Source organism: Dryobates pubescens, chromosome 16, assembly GCF_014839835.1.
Source record: "Dryobates pubescens isolate bDryPub1 chromosome 16, bDryPub1.pri, whole genome shotgun sequence".
In the NCBI taxonomy this organism is placed as follows: Eukaryota; Metazoa; Chordata; class Aves; order Piciformes; family Picidae; genus Dryobates; species Dryobates pubescens.
The window spans coordinates 19445181-19467472 of NC_071627.1; the positions used below are offsets into that span (position 1 = coordinate 19445181).

General features: G+C 45.9%; 2 protein-coding genes across 5 annotated transcripts in view; both read right to left on the reverse strand.

The window, feature by feature from the left end:
- Positions 1-546: 546 nt before the first annotated feature.
- On the reverse strand, positions 547-8958 carry NIPAL4 (NIPA like domain containing 4). 2 transcript variants are annotated; one of them, XM_054168413.1, is made up of 7 exons: positions 8843-8958; positions 6780-7028; positions 4094-4150; positions 3019-3109; positions 1778-1938; positions 1109-1692; positions 547-706 (listed from the first exon to the last, which is right to left on the reverse strand). In XM_054168413.1, the coding sequence occupies exons 1-7, from the start codon at positions 8877-8879 to the stop codon at positions 695-697; spliced, it is 1191 nt and encodes a 396-aa protein (XP_054024388.1). In that variant the 5' UTR covers positions 8880-8958; the 3' UTR covers positions 547-694. The 2 variants fall into 2 exon arrangements, with proteins under 2 accessions (XP_054024388.1, XP_054024387.1); XM_054168412.1 differs by lacking the exon at positions 547-706 and having other exon boundaries at positions 1088-1692.
- An 8686-nt stretch (positions 8959-17644) lies between these two features.
- Positions 17645-22292, reverse strand: part of CYFIP2 (cytoplasmic FMR1 interacting protein 2) — a 53488-nt gene continuing 48840 nt past the window's right edge. For all 3 annotated transcript variants that reach the window (XM_054168592.1, XM_054168593.1, XM_054168591.1), the window contains 3 exons: positions 19776-20014; positions 19160-19307; positions 17645-18596 (listed from right to left, as the gene is read on the reverse strand). In XM_054168592.1, coding sequence (XP_054024567.1) covers positions 18429-18596; positions 19160-19307; positions 19776-20014 — 555 coding nt within the window. In that variant the 3' untranslated portion in view covers positions 17645-18428. The remainder of the gene's footprint in view (positions 18597-19159; positions 19308-19775; positions 20015-22292) is intronic.

Below are 22292 nucleotides of genomic sequence, written 5' to 3' on the forward strand. Positions count from 1 at the left end.
TACAGCTCTGCAAAGCATCACTTACTTATGCCAGTTTATCTCAAATCTTCCTCCAAACAAAAGAAATAAAATTCAGGCTTAAATGATAGCAAGACAGGTCCTGGGGCTCAAAGATTCAGGAGGCTCTCCAAAGTCAAGACATTTTCTAAGGAAAAAAGCATATAAAATTTACAGCCACTTGGTCTTTCAGGCTGCAAAGTTTTTCACAGACCACAAAAAGTCTTGAAGATGGTAGGGTAATATGGGATTTACTCTGCCAGAACTTCCTAGCTTAAGTAGGGGCTGATCCTTGCTTGGGTGAGGTCTGGCTCCAGCCCAGTGGCTTCATCAACCACATCAACATAGCCTGAGCATCACAGCTGCTACAGAAAAAATCCCAAACAAACAAGCAAAGACCCACATAGAACTAATTAGCAGTGTGCTGGAGGGAAACTCCTGCACCTCACAAACCCAAAAGCTGATAAAAATTTGTCATGGTCCTGTAGAAACACTTCCTGGCTTGGGTTTTGCCACAGAGCCTAAATGGGCAGCTCCTCCAAAATTCACCGTGTTTTGCCCGTATTCACCAATATCCTCATCTCAGATTTGCAGAGCAAGTGATTAAACATGGAAGAGCAGAGTCTGGTTAGCAGGCGTGCACCATTCAGTCCTTGTCCCTCAGCTCCATTTGAGATGCTGGTGTGTAATGCTGAGTTCATGCAAGTGTCTAGAAGAAAAAGAAAAGACAAAAACTACTGATCAATTACTCAGTCAGGGCCTGGAAATAAGCACATCAATGGCCACCCAGGGGAAGGAGTGCAAGAATAAACATTAGTCCCAAGAGTAAGAAATGGGAAGGGGCTTTGCCACAAGAATATCGTACTTCAAGTGGTTGCATGCGCTGAAGCCCAATGAGGATTAAGCATACCCCTGCTGCTACACTGATTCAATTCTAAAGCCCAGAGAAAGACTTGGCTCAACTCAACCAAGTGTCAGATAAGCCACTGTTGGGTTTTGCCCTGCTTTTCCCATTTTAAATTGTTCACTACCATCTGGGATATTGACATCAAGCCCCTGCCCCAACCTCCAGAGCCTTGTGTATAATGCACTAGGTGTAGATCATAAATACTTTGGGTTTATCCTCGGGGGTGATGCTGGAGTTGTCCACCTCTATCAGGATGTTCTTGTCGTCTCGGGTGACCGGAGCTTGCTCTCCACTCTGAAGAACTTGTGGTAGATTCCATAAACTGACATCCATGTCTTTGAAGGCATGGAGCAAGAACACCCCCAATATGATGGTGAGGAAGCCACAAACTGTCCCAATGATGTCAGTTACAGTCATGGTGACCCACTCCTTGAAGAGGATGATGGAAGTTGTGACGACGATAGTGGTGAACAGCACATAGTAGATAGGAAACACCAAAGAGGTGTTGAAAATGTCCAGAGACTTATTGAGGTAGTTGATTTGTGTAGTGATGGATGCCACCAGCGTGACGACCAGGATCCATGTCAAAGGGTGCTGCAGAACAGGCTGGCCAGCAAAGAAGCCCTTGATGGCAATACCCAGGCCCTTGACTGAGGACACGGAGAAGGCGCCGATAACGGAGCAGATGGTGAGGTAGATGAGGATGTTGCTTTGGCCATAGCGGGGTGCGAGGTAGAAGATCAGGATGAGGCAAGCAGCCAAGAGGATCGCAGCATAAGCGAGGAAACCTGGAAAAAGGAGACAAGGCAGTGGGCATGGGGAGCAGTGTGAACTATCCTGCCCCAGGAGAGAAAAGCACGACCTCCTGTGTACCTGGCTCTTTCAGCTTAGACAACATTTCATCCAGAGTGGTGACCTCCTCATCCTCGGGGGCATGTATGACCATCACAGTGCTGCCCACGAGGCTGAGCATGCAGCCCAACTTTCCCAGCAGGTTGAGCCGCTCTCCAAGCAAATATGAAGACAGGATGGCACTGCACAGGACAGAACATCAGATGATGCTTTAAAGGTCTTTAAAGAAGGAACAGTAGATAAAATAAGGTAAAGAATGCCTTCTTGTGATACAAGTCTGAAGTAAATTTATTAGATCCCAGTGTGTTAATACACACACACATTGCTTCTGCTGACAGCTGAACCTGCAGAGATGCAAGTGTGATCTATAGATCACAGCTCATGTATCAGGCAAGGTGAAAAAATGCTGAATGTGTTAGCACATCCTCAGAAATATTTCCAGGGTCTACATATTCACTCATGAGCTGTTGAGCACTGTGAAGCCTTTAGTGCCCGAGGAAGCTGCTTCAGGGATCAGTGTGAGAGAGGAAAAAACCTCAGCCTAACAACAAAAGGACTGAATCATCAGAACCATTAAGCCCCAGATAAACTCTGGAAGTACTGGGAGCTCTAGATAGATCTTCAAAATTATTTATTTATTCTCCAGAAAGCTTTGGGGCAAGACACCAGAGCAGTCCCAGCTCCCAGTGTGCTTACACATGTCACTTTCTGCCAAACCTTCAGTACCTGGAGTCACGTATTTTAACCACAATCTCCTCTTTAAAAATAAAACATACAAAATAGGGTTTCAGCCCCTTTGGCAACAAACAGAAGTACAAAGACACAACAACAGAGCACCCTAAAAGCCTAGAAAATAAAAAGCAAACAAAAGCCAAGTTTCAAAACAAGTCTGATATGTTTGAGTTTTAGACCGTTTGGCAGAGTTTCCTATAGGAATAAAAACAAAGAAATCAACCTTGGATTGGCTGAAGGGCTGCAATCAGGGAGGAAGGAACACTGACATTTGCAATAATTTAACCTGAAGTGTGTGTGGCTGCTATCCACAGGAAGCACTTCCAGAAGGGCACACTACTTAATCCAGTGGTTTCCAAAAGATCCCCCCAAAGGACAACAGTTGGAGTGGCTTTTGGCAAACACTGAGACCTTTTTTTCCCCCTGTAGGCAGAATAAATCATACTAGCAGCACTTCCAAGTCTTTCTGTCTTACAAAACAAACAGGCAAACAGACAAAGCAAACTGCAAACTAGAGACACATAAATCACCTTATGAGCACGCTCAGAGCCCCCAGAGGCGTGACAATAGTTGCAGGAGCAAAGGCATAGGCGGCAAAGTTGGCAGCTTCCCCTCCACCCACTAAACAAACACAAGAAAAATAAATACCAGTGAGTTAAAGCATACTTTTTGTGTTTTCTCTTGTGGGCTTGCTAACCAGGAAGATGTCAGCTAGAGAGTGGGCTTCATTATGGGGGGTTTCATACTGCAGCTAAAGGGGGATGGGTAGTGGGTGAAAATCTTTCTAATAGAAATGAATGCAAGCTGGGAGGCATTCTTGGAGCCTTGCACCCACATGGGCAGGGGCTGGGGGTGCCAGGGCTTGGCCGTGTCACAGCAGACACAAATTAACTCATTAAACCAGCCCAGCTGGGCAGCTGCAATGTATTTTGCTGATTAGTTGTGGGAGCTGTTGGGAAGCTTCTCCTCACCTACAAAATGTCTCCTTGGGGCTGTGGAGTTTCTTTCTGGTTGAGCTGTCCCTGTTTTCTTGAACAGTGAGTACTCTGTGTGTGTTTACGGGCTGTGTTATGGTGGTTGTGGAACAGGAGTTGCAAGGGCAAAGCAAGTTGGGGGCACCTTGAGCTGCAGCAGTGGGAGCTACAAAAGGCTGCCCTTTGCACTGCTGTGAGTCCAGTTTGAGAAGACACTGTTCTGCTGCAGCATAGAAAGAAGGCTTGCTCTATTCTTAAGAAAGAAGCTGCTACCAACATCTCCTTGCTATCTCCCTTGTGCTGCAGCAGTAACCTATCCTGGGGCATGCGTGGGAGGCTGTTTGCCCTGTGCCTGGTCCTACCGGCAGAGCCAGACTGCTGCTTTATTAAAACCTGGCTTTTCATGCTTTTGGTCAGGTAAAACTGAGCTAGCAAGTTCTACCAGGCCTGCAGGAAGATGGTGCTGGAGAGCCTGCATGGCTCCCTGCCTCCACTCTGCTTAAGGTACCTCTAATGATGAGGGGACACCTTGCTGGAAAAAGGACTTTAAGACACAAGGCTCATTTCACACCTGATTGACAGGCACAGACCCAGGAAAAGCTGTAAACCCAAGGAAACAGCTTTTACTTACTGGTTAACAATCCAGCCCACCAGAGCCAGTCCTTCAGGTAGCCGTGGCCTCCATCTCCTGGGAAAGTAAAGCACAAGAGTTAACAACCACGGTCCTCAGAGTAAGAGATGGGAAAAGTCCTTCTGGAGAGGGAAAAATTGCAAGGGGAAGAATGTGCCAATGAAAACTTCCTGTAAGGACAGAACATGCAGATGTGGCATGGAAATGATGTTGAGTCAAGGAATTAGCAAAAGCTGGCACTTAAGGCTGGACAATAAATAAAATCACAACAATAATGAAAAGGACAAATGTAGTAAAATAGTTGTTTTATCCTGGGTGGCAATGGGAATGTCACCCACTGCCCCAAAGCTACAGAGATTATCAGCCTGGAGTGCAGCCTGCTTCGCTGCAGCATAGACCCTGGGGCTATCCTTCATCCCCAAGAGCTGTTCTCACTGGTTCATCAGGGTGCAGCAGCCCCTAAACCCAGTTCAACCCCAGCTGAGCTCCCACGGACTGCTCATGTTTCATCTTGCATGTTCTGCTTGCCTATTTGCTGTGGGGGTGCTCCTGCAGCAGAGGAACAAATGATGGCAGAAGCTGCTTTGTGCTGGATGCCCCTCACTGCAAGGCTGCTCCTTGGGATACTGCCACCCTGCAACCTGCCTGTGAGGATCCTGTGCTTCAGCTGGCATTGAACCAGCTTGCTGTGGAGTCTTCTGCGTGGCCACTAAGGTAAGGCAGAGTTTTTCAAACTTCAGCTCTAGTGGGGGTTGTAGCTGTGAAAGATGAAGTGGGGAATGCTGGTTTGCTGCTCTGTACAAGCATGTGGTGCATTAGTTTGTGTTGCTTTGAGGTTGTGGTGAAGGCTTCCTGCATCCTGTCCCAGAAGGTATCTGCTCCTTTTGTATCACGGTGGCACATCATAAGGCTTCAACATGAGCTGCCAGAAATCCTAATATTGACTTTATGCGGAACAGGCACAATGCGAGTGAGAGTTTCTGGTGAAAAATGATTCCTGGTGTTGCAACACTCAACGTGTGCATCTAAAAGAGGGAGGATGGATATAGTGTTGGGAACTAATCCAGTTCTGGTCTTATCCCACAGGCTGTTAGCCTTTAGGGGCCTGAGCCTGCTGACAATATGAACCCTGAACTCTCTCAGAGAGAGCCCACGGTTTTGATGCACCTGCCCTGACTGGAGCTGTCAGCAGCAGCAGTGTTTGATCTGCCTTGCAGAAAAGTGATGTGCTCAGATAGCAGGGGTGAAACACTTGGACTGAGAGATTCAAGGTCAAGATAGGGAAAGGGAGAATGAAAAGGTGGCCAGGAATTTGCTAGAATTCAGCCTCTTCTGGTTTCTCAAGTTCACAAATGCTGGAGTTCAAATGTCATGCTTTGGCATTCCTTGAAACTGCTGACTTGTTTCGGGGTTGGTTGGTTTGTTGTTTTTCTTTTCCTAAGAACCCTTTTTGTCAGCTGCAGTTTTCTGTCATTAATCTCTAATTCCTGGTTTAAACATCCTGGAAAAAATAGGGTAGTGTTTGCTTTTGTTCCCTTTGACTCTGTTGTGGGAGGAGTTCATGGAAGGAAGGAGCAGAGAGACATCTACAACTGGAGTAATACTGATATTTCAGTGTGCACAGAAGGTGAAAAGCAAACCTATGTGAGTTCAGCAGCTGCATGTAGCCAGGCTAATGGTGGGGGATGGTGACGGACTAGAGGCTGGACTATGGCTCAGGTGCCTTTGGTAGCTTCGCTACTCGGCTGCTGCTTGGCTCTGGACAGGCACTTCGTTCCCTGCACAGTAAAATGACTTGGTAGAATGATTTAAGAATTGTTCCTAGAGCTGGGAAGTGGTAGCATTTTAATTACCCCTATTTTGGTTTATAGTTATGCAAGTAGGTCAGTTACCAGGTTGGATTTACACTGTTGCTAAAGTGAGTGTTTGCAGCGGTGATGGGATGCGTCCAATTCCACAGTGCAATTCTGCTGTAGGCAATGCTCCTCTATCATCTCCCATCCATATATATGTGCACACAAACACAGGCCTTGCCCTAAGAGCTTGGTGTCAGAGGAAAGTTATCTACAATTGTTGAGCAACATACCTCAGAAGCATCCTCTGTGCAAACCACAGGCAGGGTTGACACAGATCACAGGCGTTCAGCCCTGCATTAACAACTGGCTCTTGCTGATGGAATTAAAGCACATGGGGCCTCATCCCAGTGCCTTGGTAGTAAAAATGTCTAGTGCATCAGTAAGAGCAAGACCAAGGTCATGGAGCTGTGCTCTTCTGCTCCAGTCTGTGGCACAGGGATCACTTGATCACTTGCATTTTTTGTGCAAAGGGGCCAGTTTCAAAGAGCTTTCAACAGTCTCCTGGCCTCAGTTTTCCCATGCAAGAGTTGTGACCAGCATGCATTCATCTGGTGGGTGCACATCTGACCACACACTGCCTGTGACTTGCTATTTTTGGCTCATGATGGGACTGCTGCTTTCAGCTGAGTTCTTCCAATGCAGGGCTCTAAATGAGCTCCCCAGCTCCAGCACATCTTAACATACATGTGGAAACGGTCTGTCTTACACTGCTGATAGAAGGCTGATGTGTACCCAGAGGTATACCCTTGCCATACAGGTGCTGGAGTCTGACGTGTGTGCTTCTGGGAACAGGTAGACTTCCTCCGTCCTGCCCCCCACAAAAGTCTTACCTGCCCTAGTGCCTCCCTTCTCCACCAGCCGCAGCAGGCCCTTCTTCTTGAGGATGACACTGCTTCCAATGAGGAAGCTGGAGAAAACAGCCAAGCCCAGGCCAATGTAGAATCCATAATTGCTTTCCAGCCGAGTTACCCAGAAGTTATTTGAAGTCCCATTGTCCTGGGCAAAGTCAGCTGGGTCAGCATCTCCAATCACCTGGCACACAACCCGGTGGGAAAGGCATGAAAGGGTGACCAGAGACCCTGTGAGACCACGAGGGAGATAAAAGAGCATATTACTGCAATGACAATCAACAGTGCCTCTATTGCTCTTTGCACTCATTTTGATGTTTCTTTGAGTAGCTATCCATGCTGACACCCTAACAAATCCCATCAGCTCTCAAAACCTCAGGATGCCTCTTTACTTGCATGTGGAAATGGCAAGGTGTTGAGAGACAGATCTGTGGAGCATAGTTCAAGCAGAGCATTGACACTGAGCATGTTTGCCAGTCTTATACACCGAGCTGGAAGGGAGTCACCATCCCTAGAAGTGTTCACAAAACTTGTAGACATGGCACTCTGGAACATGGTTTAATGGTCATGGTGGGGTTAGGTTGATGATTGGACTTGAAGATCTCAGAAGTCCTTTCCAAATGAAGCAATTGTATGATTTAATTGAAATAAGAACTACTGTAGTAAGTGTAATTTGAATTCCCAAATATCTACTTGAGTCTCTCCACCAAACTCCAGTGTTATGAGTTTGAATTATATCTTATCAACACTCAGCCTTGCTGATTCAAAGGCTTTGGTGTTTTCCAGCCAACTAACCCTTTCATCTGCCAGCCTGTCTGTAGGTTGAAACTCTGGGTTTAATGTGAAGTGATGCCAGTACTTTGTAACTACGTCCAGCTCTGTGTACAGAGGGGAGCCACAAGATTGCTTGTAAGACAACAGGCTGAGTCTGCACCAAAGTTTCATAGATGCTTCTACTGCCTAATGGTTTTATTCTACCAATTTGTAGAGTGAGTGCTCATAAAATATGCCAAGTCCTGCCAGCATGGAAGGACTAAAAGAAGGCAATTTTCTGCTGTTAACAAAGGCACCAAATCCCTGCATCTCTAGCCAAGGTGTGCTGCTGTGTGTGGGTGGGAAAACTGCTGAGTTTCTTCCTACCCTTACACTTCTACCACACCCAGCACATCTCCCTGTTGCAGTCTTTACTCCAAGCGTAGTAAAGGCAGCATGACTGCAATAGTAGGGGATGGAACAGCCAGGTGGAGTGTTACAAAAGTCCCTTTGTAGTAAAAGACTTTAATTTTCTGCCTGAAATCAAGTAGGAATTATGGAGCAAGTATTTGTGTCTCAGCTGGCAGGGGTATGTAACAGTGAAACTGGCTAGTGATGCTGGCCAGTGTCCTATCTTTTCCTGAACCAAGAGACCACTTTAGGACTTCTGCACCTTCACCTTGTGCCCCCTGCATATGTGCCAGAGGATTTGGATCCGTAGTGGATATAAACTTCTCCTAATGGAGGAAAACAAACAAAAAACCAACCACACAAAAGAACCCCCACCAAACACAAACCAGTGGCTTTCTAGATAAGTTTCCAGAGCTTCCCTAATAGGTTTATTTTCTAATAGCCAAACATCCTTGATGTGGAAATAACTCCTGGGGAACAGAGGGGACACGCTGCCTCCTCTGCTAGATAAAAGTGTCTGCAATGTGCTAGTGGGCACAAGCATAAAGCAGCGGGATTGAGGTGATTACCAATTGGATTAGGTAATCTTTAAAGGAACAAAAAATAGGTTCTAGCTTCTCTCTAAGGCTGGCAGAGCCGGCTGTGTGTGGCTTATAGATTAAGGGAGTTTTCCAATTCCCTTACAGACCTCAGAACAAGGAAAAGAAATCTCAAACCCAGGAAACAGCCCCAAAGCTGGGCGGGGTGGATGAGACCGGGGTCCAGTAGAGTTAGCCCCGGTGCAGGGAGCCCGGGCTGCCGCCTCCCTCCTGGGGAACTTTCCCGTCGGGCTGACCCCCGGGGCTTGTCCCGCTCCCCTCGCCGTGCCGGGGTGCACCCACCGTTGCTGCAGCTGCTGTTCCATTCCAGCGGCTCCATCTCGTTCGTCTTTGGGACGGCTCAAAGCATCGCGGCAGGGACCGAGTGCAGAAGCAGCTGCTGGCGGGCTGGGGCCGGGCTGCCCGCACACCTGCCCGCCCGGCTCCTCCTCCTCCCCTGGGCTCGGCGCACCGGCAGCAGATGCCTGCCCAAGCCCTGCACGCTCCCATGAGAAAACCACCTCCCCCTGCGCCCCAATCCCCGTTGCAGAGCCCCATTGCTGCCCTGGCCCTGCCCGCTCGGGGGCCGGAGGGGCAGAAGAGGAAGGGTGTGGTGGCAGCAGCGCGGGGTTCAAAACAGCTTTTGCACAGATTCGGGACGAGGCTTCCCTGGCTCAGCCCAAAGAGGGATCTCTCTTCTGGAATGGCTTTTTTTAACTTGGGGCAGGTGCTGTTGGAGCAGGTGGTTGTGCTTCTGGTTAGGTAGTGTGGGAGCCCAGATGCAGTGGCTGAGCTGTGGGGCACTGGGTGTATGCTTAGTGGATTGTGCACCGTGCAAAGCTTTGGACTTTGTATATGTGCAGAGTAGAAATGAAAAGTAAACAAGAGACATTAAATCCTGAATAGTGTTTGTGCTCCCAAAAGTATTTCCTCTTGCTAAAGAGGCTGTCACTGCAGTTGTGTAGGAAGGAGACATTTCAGAAAGTGTCCTAATAGGAAGGAAACATTTCAGAAAGTGTCCTATTGCCTCAAGAATGGGTGTTTATTCTCCACTTAGCATTGTAGCTGTGTGCAGCAGGTTGTAGGACTGAGGGGTCAAGAAACATCCATGTGTCTAAGGAAGATGGATATATCCTAATGGAAGTGTTGGGTTCCCAGCATCATGTACTTACTGGACAAAGGCATGTTCCCTGCTGAAGGTTGCACCAAATTTCCCTAATGATCCTTCCTGACTTTTGAATCGTAGTGGGAAAGGCCAGGCTCCTGGCAAAGGTGCACTTGGGAAAGAAATATCAACAGGAGATGAATGTGACGCCAAGGGCACGCTTGTGTTGTAACGTGTTGTGTAACACAGGGCTAGAAGTCCAGGACACAATTTTGCCATCAGCAGCTGTAGTTTAAAACATAGCTGCCTCCACACTGAGTTCCAGCCCTGAGAAAGTCAGCTGCAGTCTGTAGGTTCTTCCATCACTTAGACTGATTTTATACCCTTTTATCTTGTAACTGCTTAGTTGGCAGGCCTCATCATAGCCCATGCTATGGGCTGCAGCCAAAGCCTCTCTTGCTAAGAATAGTGTGTGAATGTTTCAGAGCTTTGTTGCACACCAGTGTGTTCTGCCTTTATATCCACCCTCTTGTGCCAATGTCCTCCCTTCCTGTGTTTGTGCATGGTGAATGTGTGTATGCAGAAACCTACTGCTGGTACAAGCCCTTTCCTTGCAGCAGGAGCCATTAGGCAGATTTTGATGTAGGTCAGCAGAGATAAGTAAACCCAACAGTAAATCCAACAACTTTCTGTCAGCAAGCCCACATTTATAAGTAGAAATGAAATCTGTTACAGCACAGTATAAAGAGGCAAGATCTGCAGGCTCTGAATGTGTCTGAAAATGTACTTATTTTTCTTCCCTCCTAAAATGTAAGCATTGCAGCATTGCTAGCACCATATGGCTCCTTCACTCAGCACCTGATCCTATCTCTGTACAATTGTTTTCCCAGCAAATGAAATGTTTAAGTGCTCTGTGAGTCATTCGGCTGTAATCAGGTCTGTTCATCAGTCACAGACCTGTGGGTCACTGCCTGGGAGAGACTGTGCCAGCCAAACCCCATGTCTTCCCCTTTATCCCAGAAGCACTTGATGATCAATCCAAATCGTGTGGCAACAGGTTTTGATGCAGGAAATAGGATGTGTGCTAATTTACCAGGGATCTGGGAGCAACTTCTGCTGCTGTTATATGTTAGGTGGGCAAAAGGCACCCTGAGGAAGACAAATGGTGGAAGGATTTGGCCTTTATTTGGTAAATTTACTCACTGATGTTGGTTAAGAGTTGCTCATGCAAATGTAAAGCTGATTGCAGAAACTGAAGTGATGGTGGTGGAGCGGGACAAGTGTTTACAGCTTGCTGGAATTTGTGTCCCCTGGTCCCAGGCTGCTCTGTCTGCTCACTTTGATGCTCAGCAGTACTGTGGGGCTCTCCCCTTTGCTGGACCTTTTCCAACACTCTGAAGTCTTGCTTGTAGCTGGGGAATCCTGATGTTGATGTGGTTATCAGTGGCTAAACTGTGTCCAAAATAATTCCCAAGCTTTTGTGGGTGAGCATTGTCGACATCTGTGCAGAGAGCAGTGGTGCACAAAGAGGTGTTAGGGAAGGAGCCAATTTTTATGGAAGGGACTTGGGGTTAAATGGGTTAAACTTGGGGGTACAGCCACAGGAGAGGGGGTGGTGCAGTCAAGAGCAAAAGGCATTCTGAGTCACAATTTTACCTTCATCCTTCAGCTTGATTTCTGGAAGGAAAATAGGCTGCTGTTTACATGTCCACCTTTATCCTCAAAAGATGTTTGACCCCACAAGCCACTTTTGCCAAATTTGTCAAGGGGTAAGATCTCCAAAGGAAGCTCTCTTATGTTCTGGGAAGAGTGGAGACATGACAGGAAAGAGGTCACAAAAGGAGAGGACACTGCAATGCGAGCAGGAGCATGCCTAGTTGTCACCACCGTGGGAGAGGCTTCAGTCAGATCTCACAATCAACCACGGGATCCAAGTGTGTCATGTATCTCTCTGGTGCAGGGGCTGTGGGGGTGTGGTGTATAAAATCCCAAAGTCACAGGAGTTGCATTTGATGGATTTAGCAAGGCTGCATGTGGCAATATGGGAGATAAAAGCCAGGTAGGATTGGCATGGAATTGCCTGCTATGCTTATTCAAGGGCAAGTTGAGACTGATAACAATAAAACAGGGATGGAACCAATGCCTCCTTCATTGCTTCATATCCTCATTTTAATGGGAAGGCTGTAATTAAGGGAATTTAGCTCCAAGCTGTGACCTCAAGGGTTGATACATCAGATGTTTCCTTAAAAATAACTCATCAGAAATCAGGGAGTCTTCCTTAGCAGCTCATCTTCTAACAATGTAGTTCCTCCTGAAAGACTGGTTTCCAGGCCAAAAATTTTGACTGGAATCCAGGGGGTAGAGCAAGAGAGCTTTGCATACAAATAACCTCCTTAGCAACATCAAAAGGCTTTCCTTTCCCTTGCTCTTCTTTGCTCATCTCTTCTGGTCTGGAAAAATATGATGGAAAGATACTGGGTATCAATTGTCCACTGTTACAAATAATGGTGAAAGTAGCCTGCCAGTAGGTGATAAGAACATTTGCCCTTGGATATTTGTTAGGCATCTTTCCTGTGGAAACTGAGGGGAAAAAAGTTGCAGTACTCAGCTATGGCTTTGGGTAGTTGGCAGGGCTCCAAGGAGATGTTTGCTTCTTCAAAGAGAGGGTAAAACTTTCTGACAATGACCTGATGATGTAGGGGTTAAGGAAATTGCCTCATGTTCAGATGGTTGCAGCACTACATGAAAGGATGCTCAAAGCTTTAAGGGCTGGACTTTTTTGAGCAGACAGCTTTTACTTCAGTCTGTCTCAAGATAATCATATCTGTAGTGGCTGAGGCTGTCATTTTGTGCTACAGGAGTTCAGACTAACACAGAGATCCCAAGACTGTCACACCTATGGTGGGTACCCACCCTTGGTGTACTGCCCTCCTTGTGCCAGTGCACACCTGTAGGTCTGTGCTGAGGAGCAGCTGAGTGATCCAAGGTCTTTAGGCCATTAAACACACCCCAAATTGTTTCTCCCAGGGCTGACAGATTTTTATCCAGATCAGTTCAGTGATGCAGGTCATTGTGGCTCCATAAACCATGTATGTTGGCAGAACAGGAGTGGTCGGTTGGTGATGGATAGGTGGTGGATGTTCAGAGGGCATGGGAGGCCAGAAGGCATCAGAGCAGCAGGGGGTGCCAGGGGAGGAACACAGTTACCAGCAGATCATTTGTTTGCAGACCTTATCTGCCAGGTGTTTGCAACAGAACTTTAAATGAAGCAAAACTTCATGTGAGAGGCACCCTTGGCTTGCAGGAAGGAGTCACAAAAAGAGTCATTTTGTTATGATTTTGAAAGAATAAAACAATCATTAATGAACTGTTCTTTGCATGGATGAAGTGCCTATAATCTGAAGATGCAGATGTATCATAGAACAGCTTGAATTGGAAGGAACCTTAAAGAGTAGACAACTCACAATAGACCAGGCTGCTGAAACTCTTGTCCAGCCTAGTCTTAAACAGAAGCATGAGGAAGAACAAAGATGTGGGCTTCTGTCTTTAATGCTGATCCCTTGGGGTTGGTTGTCAAAATTCAGAGTTGGCCTCTGATACTCAAAGCAAGTATTACTGCTGCTGGCTCCAGGTGACACCATGCAGCCTGTAAGCACTTGGCACTTCTTAGGGCTGATGTTTGTACTGAGGTATCCAAGAGACAGCACACAAAATTAGTTTAAAAACAAGAAAAAAGGAAAAAAAGAAAAAAAGGGGGGGGGGGAACCCACTAAATCTTGATGGAGGAAGGGATCAAAACCAAACACCCTGCCCAGTATCAGTGAGTCGGGGAGAAAGCCCTACTCTCCTCTGCTCTTCCCTGTTGCAGAACCATGTTGAAATCAGTAAATATCGGGCAACTTGCAGCCATCAGGCAAATAGCTACAGGAGTATGTGGTGCACAAAGCTGTTGGCACATCATATATCCAGGGACTTAAAGCATTTTGGAATGATCAAACAGAGCTGCCTAGCCATGGAGTAAAGTTCACTACCAATTTTATGTGGAGAATCACTGCAATTTCACTTCTTTTAAGCTAAGAAGCTGTTTCCATGAGGAAATCTTGGGAAGAAGCTATGAAAGGGAACACCAATTACAGTTATTTTGTCTAGAGCTGATGAAACCTAGGTGCTCCCACTTCCATGGATCCATTTGTTTCATCCTAATTCCTCAGGTCCCCAAAGGTCTTTTTCCCCTTGCTTCCCACTGCTCCTTCTGCAGTCAGCAACCATGGCTGCTCCTTCAGTGCTTTTAACACAAATCTAAGAATGGTTTCAAATGAAAACTTGGGGAAGAAATAGCAAGGAGAGTCTCCTGGGGGAAAAAAGGCCCCTGTGGACTTGACAAGGCTGTGGTAACAAGAGGAAATTAGCTCCTCAGCTGAGCTTTGTTTTGAGCGGAGCCTGTCAAATGCTACTAAAAAGAACTGTAATTTCCCCTCCCCCAGCCCATTTATACTAAAATAAGTTTGCAAATGACAGTCTCTCGTGGAAGGATGTTTGTCTCCAAAATCAGTAACTTTTTGATGGGGAAATTTTCATTGATTGCTTTGGTGCTGGCCACAAAGCTTCAATTTTTCTTGTGATTTTTTTTTTTTTTTTTCAATTTTATTTTTGGTTTGGGGGGGGGGGAAAGACTAAATCAACACATGTAGTCGTTATTCCTTTTAGCTTTCTCTTTGTGCCAGCTGCAATCAGAGGCTCTCTCCAAATAATTGCAATGACACCACGAGGTGAAGTCTGCCCATTTAATGAATGAGCCCAAGTTTTATTTCTCTTTGTCACAAAAGTCATCCCACATTTGTTGTACATATTGTCGGTGGATGTGTTATGGGGCGCATCACCGTGTACCAGATGCTTTACTCTTGCAGAAGCATTTCTAATGGGGATGGAAGCTTCTGTTAGCTAATTTATTTATTTTTTTTAATAGGACAACAGCAAAAAAAAAAAAGAATAATACAAAAATCAAAATGTCATCTCCAGCTGCATAGCAAATATGGATCAAAAATGTAACACCGTTATCAGCTCACGAGCATTAAATATACCTCACCATAAATAAAAGTCATTGTACAAAATAACTCAAGCAGCTTTTCATACAAATATGGTACATTTGACAAGAGTTTTGGAGAATATTTTCATATTTTCTTGGTGGTTTTTTTTGTTGGGTTTTTTTTTTTTTTTACACTTTTGTTCTCAAACACACATGAACCTACCGGACCGGAGGAATGCAGGAGGAAAAAGGACTAACATGTTGATCGGTGCTAATAAGTGCTGTCAGAGTTTAAAAGGAACACCACTGAAGTGCTGAGCTTCAGCTAGTTTGCTTCCCCTGTCTGTTGTACCATTGAAAGTCAAGTGCAGCATCGTCCACAAAAGGCACGTGCTCTGCTAATAGTCTTGTCTCATAACGTCAAAGCCAGAGGGAATGTGAAAATAACCTTGTCTTGACTTCATCCATGACACAGGCCATCATTTCTCCTCCTTGTAATTCCTGTATTGAGCCAACAACTTGTCTTTGAAGTAGACATTCCAAGCGGTGGCTGGTAAATCCTGGGGAGTTTGCAGACTACTTCAGAGTAAGCAGAAAAATAAGCAAGCCCATTGCCAGTGGACTTAAAGTATCCAGACAGGAGTCCACATTTCCCTAGGGAAAACTCTCAGGGATCTGCAGATTGTAAAAGGCTGTAAAAATATAGGATTAAAGCCTACCTGCAAGAAAGACACCCAAACTTGGCAGAAGGTCTGCAAGTGTTGAGAATATGCCTGACCCTGTGGCAATCTCTACTACTTAGCTCTACAAATTTGCTCCCTATTCCCATTAACATAAAAAAAAACCCACCAAAAAGAGGAGGGGGGGAATCCTCTTTTCATGGATTTATTTAAAGACCTAAGCCTGGACCTCTTTCTCATACACAGTCAAGGAGGGTTAGAGAACCCAAGCTAAAGACTGTTTGTATCCTTTAGATGATAAAAGGACAGTAACATCAAATCTCAGAAATTAAGACCAGAAGATTATTCCTAGCTGATATCTCATACTACTTGAGCAACAATGCAAAACATCTGCATACACTCTACAGTCAAACACTTTACATGTTCTTCATGCACTTTGGCCATTTTGCTCAAAAACATTTCAGCCCTCAGAAACTGAAGGGATTGAACTTTTCATTTGTTGCCCTCAGAACTGCTGGGGGTTAAAAAAAAGAGATTTCATCTACCTGTTCTTTTGTGGGCATGCCACTGTGTTTTGCAGGCTTTCAGAGGATTATTATGGCAGAACTACAGCATAGGAATGCAGAGTGATATTCATGTTTAGGTAAAATATCTCATGATTCACTTCAGACCTAAACAGATGAAAAGAGGCATTTAAATTCACCTGATAATATCCTGTTTTGTCTAGGCAGCTCAGACTGGGCAATGTGGGGCAGTTCATTCTTTTGTAGTAACTTCTTGCTCGTGCTGGTTTCTGAGAGGACTCCAACATCCCACAACATGTCAGATGCAGCAGGACATTTAATTTGTGCTGTGCCCAGAGGTGGCTCTGGGAGCCAGACAGGGACTTGTGCCACCTTTCCAGCAACACTGTCATACCAAAATAACAAGCACTTACTATTTAGGTCATGGAAAATAGGATCTTAGCTGGATCTATCTTCCTCATATCTTGTTTTACACAAAAAATAAAGTGCTTGATTCTCCTCTTCCTTTTAAAAATATATATCTGTAGATACCCTCACTCCAGTAGTGTAGAAGTGCTGGAACATGATGGAAAACCAGAACTGACATCCTTAGTGTAAGAGTAAATAGGGAGCAAGAGCCTTGCAGTGTCACTGAGTCCCAGATGCTCTTCTGCTGCTCTTCCTCATGCCATGGAGGGAAAAACTTGCTTTGCCAGGCTGGGTTCTTCCCTGCCACTCAAAGATTTCAGCCAGACTTCCTAAGATTTCATTTTACTTTCCGATTACTATGCTGCACAATCTCCTCCCTGCAGTTTAAATGTCTGTCTTGGTAATGAAAGGAAACTCAAGGTGTGACAATGTCCAGCACTTTTCACGTGTTGGGGATTCATTGATTATCAGGGGAGTAAGTGGTGAGTGTCTGGGAAATCTCTTGCTAATGGTAGGCTGCTGGCTGTTGTTTTCTGAGACAAAATACTCCAGCTGGGGCACTTCTAATTAAATAATATGTTCCTTCTGAGAGAACAAATGCCCAGGCTCTGCCTTTCAAACATCTGTAATAGCATGCAGTTTACAAGCACGATGAAATGCGTGGAAGGGAAATACATACATTATCACATCTGTATACTGGAACAGCAATTGTCTGCTGGGACCTGGCTAAAGCTGAGAAATTAGAATATTGCTAGTGGTGAGACTAGAATGATTTTTCTCTTGGAGCATGAGGTTGGATCTGCTTTAACTTCAAGTACAAGCATTTGTATCACTTCAATGACACAACTGAGGGGAAGCAGGGAACACCATAGGCTATGAAATCCTCCTTGAAGTTCCGACTGAAATTACTCTCATTATCTGGGGATCTTAGACTAGCTGAGTGGGAAAAGGAAACAGACTCTGAATACTTTTAATTCCCTCTGAATGCTTTTAAACCTGGAAAACTGGGTATTTTTCAATGCTTATCATGTATTTTATCTCTTCATAACAATATCAGTCTCTGAGTGATGGGAAGTTTCCTAAGCCATGCTAAGAGTTACCATTCTCTAAAGATAGTATTTGGTCACTGTGCCCCTAGGAATTTGTCTAGAACAAGGGAAATTAGCATCCCTGACCACATGAAAATTACACAGCCAGCTCTTGTCCTTAGCTAATGATAAACTATGTTTAAGGTAACTACCCTTGCCTTCTCTCAGGAGCAATGATTCTTTCCACCCAAACTAATATATTCAAGAGCACATTCACGTGAATGCAACCTCTTCTGTAGTCCATAATAAATCTTTAGTCCATAAAAGATGTCTTCAGGGGAGGACCCTTTACATTAAAGTGGATGTTCCATAGCAGGGAAAAAGATAAGCCATTTTCTTTTTCTCCACCTCTCTGAAGTGCTGAGCATTTGGTGACTGCATCACTACAATTCCAAAACCCAAAATGCCAAAGGTCTCCTTAACAGATGCCAGAAGGTCCAATGGCAGAGAGCATGAAGCTAGCTCCAGCCTGGGCATGCAGCCACCCAAGACAAGTTCAACACAGCTCCTCTGTGCCCATCACTTGATCCTCAAGGTGCTGGCACAGGTGCCATTTTGCCTTCATTCCTTCTTCCCCCAGAAGAGTGAATCAGGGGCTTGTCTTCAGCTCCTCCTGCTTGGTGGCTGGTGGCACATGTCACTGGGGGTGTTGATTTGCCCCATTGCTTGTGTGGTGGGAGTGAGTTCCTGGTGCTGCGGATGCGCAGAGCTCCTCCACCAGGACCCCCACATTCGGGGCTGCAATATGGCTTCAGAGTGATGTGCTCACTTGGATGAATCACAGGGACAAACCAGACCACTTCATGGAAGAAAAGCACATTTTGCCCACCCACGCCCACCCACCCCCAAGTCTGAAAGCTACAAGTACAACCGATCACAGGGATGGCACAGAAGAACATGCACTCAAACAGGGCTGGGGGGAAGATGTGTCCTTGGGTGTAGTAGGCATACCCAGTCTTGCTTCGTTGCCAGGTTTCACACCATCGAGTTTATCCCTCCCAGCTGTTCTGGGTTCAGTCCCTTCTCCCTTCCCAACCCATACAGGGTCAATGTCCACACTAGCAGGTGGTGGCCAGCGACTGGTGGATGGGGGGCTGGAAGCAGCGCACGTGCTCCACTGTGGAACTGTCTGTTTCCACTGACTTCATGTACTTGTTCAGGATGGCAAAAATCTCGTTGTTTAGGATCTGGTACTTCCTGATCCTGTCAGCCATCTTCTTCAAGGGCTGGAGGGATGGTGAAGGAGAAAAACAACAGAGGAAGAGAGTCTTATATCACCTGATCGGCTAGAAAGTACCAGTGCCTCTGCCCTGCTGCTGCAAACTTCTGCTGAAGAAAAGCAGCTTTAACACGTGTTACAGTTCCACTTAGCACCTCCCAGGGACCAGTGACTCACTTCATTATAGGGTTTGATGACTCAAGACAGAGCATTAACAAAGTTAGTGAGTGGTCCTAAGTTAACCATTCTAAAGTCTAGACTCCCAGCTACTTATCAATAAAGCCACTGAGATCACAGGATGGTTGCTGGAAATATCAGCTTCTCAGGTCCAGCTGCCCAACCCCAGGAAGAAGGGAAAAGCTTTGGGAGAAAAAAAGATTCGATTGTCAAGTCAACTAAAACTTTGGCCTCTCTGCTGAGACTGAAGATGGAAATCTCACAGTGAATGAGTTCAGTTTGGGTAAGATTTAACACCAAGCATGGCTGCCACTTACGAGTTTGGTCAAAGCAAGACAGAAAACAGAGAAGTGTGCTCGTTCAAGCCCTTTGGGTTCTCATCATTCAACTTACCACATTTTTAATGATCTCATCCTTCCCATCCTGCCTCTGCACCTTCAGCAGATGGTAGCAGAAGTCAAAGAGGTCAAAGCGCCGTTGCTGTCCAAGGAGAACAATGATAGAACAACCTGCCCAGTTCAGACCATCTCCAAAGCACTGCCTGGAAGGAGGACAAGATGATGGATTGGGGAGAGATGACAGGACAGAGTTAAGTAAGAGAAGTCCTACCATAGCACCAGGAACTTTCCTTCATGAATTCCTAGAAAAGGCGTATACACCTAGAGAAAATGAACTTGGAAGCTGAGATATGCAGAATTACATGAGGGGCAGGCTGTGAAGGGTGCACCACAGGGTAAAATGGATTGAGGACTTAGCCTCTGACTTGGGTTATTGACCTTCTCCTTCTGCACATCAACTTGGCATGTCACTTTACTTTGCTCTTTTCACCAGCTGTTCAGATAGAAAGTGCTCTGGGCATCTCTTTATGTCCAGGCACAATCAAGTCCTTTGATCACGGACTCACGTTCCCCCTCTACAATGGCTGAGGCTCTCAAAGCATCCCAGGGGCTGGCTGGCCCCACAAACTCGTGAGAAGCATTAATGACAAAGGCAGCTGAAGGACACTCACTCTGCAGTGAACTCGTTGGTGCCCACGGGGATGCAGTACACGAACTGCATGGCACTCCAGAGCCGGTGGAACTCCACGCACTCGTCCACATGCATGACGCCGTTTGTCGGGGGCGGCCCGCGCCAGATCGGGTCCTGCAGGTAGCTCCTGATTCGCGTCAGGATCACCTCAAACATGGACAGCCCGCAGCATAAACGCTCCTTGGTCAGCAAGTCACCCTCCCGGGCGATGGCTATTTGCTGAGGAGGAGGAGGACAATCAAAGAAACAGAAGTGATGAAGTAATACAGTTGGATCCTCTCGTCGGACTTAACGCTTCCCAGTCTCCCTGGCTCTTTCAACATTCACACACGTCCCATGCGAGGTCCAACCTTACCTCTGATGGCTGCTCCCATGGCACTCCCCACCAGAGAATGCTCATCCCTCAGAGGGAAGAAGCCTTAATGTTGTGCTCATTTGTATGACACCAAGCTAAGTAACTTTTGAAAGAATAACATGTACTTCAGAACCCAAAAGCTGAAGGCAAAGCTCTGATCAGAAATACTGATCCTTAATTCTGCTAGCACACTGTCCCGTTGGTGCTACTCAGCGTGGGTGGGTTTCATCTCATCATTTCTGCAGGTTATGAAAATAAGACAGGAGACAACAGGGACATTTTACTTCCCAGGACATTGCCATCATCTCTTTACAATATAGGTAGTCTACAGCTTGCTTGATTTCTTTTGTACTTAGTATTAAAAAGCTCTGAGGAAGATGAGAAGCCACCAGAACCTTAATACTGGAAAACCTGTGGTTTATAAGAAAGCAGAATCATTTTTTTTCCAGATGTGGAAGTTTCACACAGGAGGAGAATGTCTGTGGCATCCCCTCTGGGATTTACACGTACAAATCTGGAGTGGCTCCTTTGGGTGGAGCTCATTTAGCTTTTACACTAGAGAAAACTTAAGAGAGTTGACTTCATTTCAGCCCCGTTGCTCACCCAGAAGAAGAAAAAAATGAAAAGGACATTTTAAATAAGCACAAAGGGCTTCCCCCTGGCATGGAGCACTGACCCCATGCAGCCTACTGAGTGGGGCTTGGGTGTGAGCATGGAGGTTGCTGGCTGCCCTGATATCTTCTTAGGTGCCCCGTTTCCCATCATTTCCAGCAGCATTGCTGATTTTTGTGGCAGTGCTGCCAAAAATAACACAGGAAATGGGAGCTGACTCCTGTCAGAGTCGTGCTGGTGGCTGTGGGAGGCTCTGGCTCTGCTGTGCTTGCCCCAGCACCCTGACCTCATAGACAGAGCCTTCTATCCCCCTCACCACTTTAGCAGAGGCAAGCTTGACATTTACTGAGCCCCTGTCTATCCCAGAGGACTTCCTGGAGCTTTAAGTAGATTTTAAGCATTTGTTCCATTTCCAGCTGTCCCTGTAATGCCTATAAACATTACAATTAATCATGATGGGGCTCAGGGCATCTGCTGTAACAGGCACACAGGTGTCCTGGCTGGATGACAGAACATGAATTATGCTCAGTGTACCTGGGTCATCTTTATTCCACTGTAAAAAAATTGTGAGCATGCCTGCACAGCCCCTTTCCTGGCTGCTAGCTTTTGCTATCAGTACCCTAAAGCATTTTCAGTTTGGTGGCTACTGAAATTGTGTTACAGTTCCTGCTTGTGTCACAATTTTGAGGATGTTCTGGGAACCTTGGATCACTTAATGTTCAACTAATAGCAAACATCAAGGGAAAGCTGGATTGCTGTGCAGTGGCCAGATTAGGTTTGGGATCCCTAGAACTGTTAAACACAAGAATTATATCACTGGTTTCACAGCACCCACTTGCATGTGTTTGCTTAGGAAGTAAATATTTATTTTATCCAGCCTGTATCTATAGCTGAAGGCTGTGCACTTTCCCTCTCCTCACCTGCCCCAAGCTCTTATGGGTACAGATCAGCATGGTAGCACGGTAGACTACAATGGCAAAATGGGGACACGGTAGAAGTAAAGCCATTTCAAATCTAGAGTAGGTGTTAGCACTACTGTTTGCTAAGATCTAGTGATAGAACAGATACTTTTCTACTAGTCCAATGACCTTAGTATGCTGTTTCTGAAGAAATCTTCATCTAGACAGGGAGCTATCTGTCTGTCAAAGGATTTAGTGCCACTCATTTATGTGCATTCACAGGCAGACTTTGGTTCAAAATTCATCATCATCATCCCAGTCTTTGATACAGGACTACTGCTGTTGGCTGGATAACTAACATGGTGAAGGCAGCTGGACAATCATTAGACAATTGTTGCCAGATCTGTCTCACAGTCTAGGGTCCCACTGATTTCTAAAATCAGGAGAGGAAGGGTGCTCTTGAGCTAAGTTGTCAAAGGATGCCACTGGCTGAGCTGTTCCCTCTGTCGTCCAAAGGGAAGGATCCCATTTCTTTCAGTGAAAAAACCCAGACTCACCAAGCACTTCTGAGAATTCTTACTAAAGAACCTTGTGACTGGCATTTAAAGGGACTACTCTATGAATCACCTAT

Coding starts and splice junctions, on each gene's coding strand:
- NIPAL4 (XM_054168412.1), bottom strand. CDS start 8,879: ATGGAGCCGCTGGAATGGAACAGCAGCTGCAGCAACG. Junction 7,029..8,842: donor GAACAGCAGCTGCAGCAACG/GTGGGTGCACCC, acceptor GTGGTCTCACAG/GGTCTCTGGTCACCCTTTCA. Junction 3,110..4,093: donor GTGGGCTGGATTGTTAACCA/GTAAGTAAAAGC, acceptor GTGTTTGTTTAG/TGGGTGGAGGGGAAGCTGCC.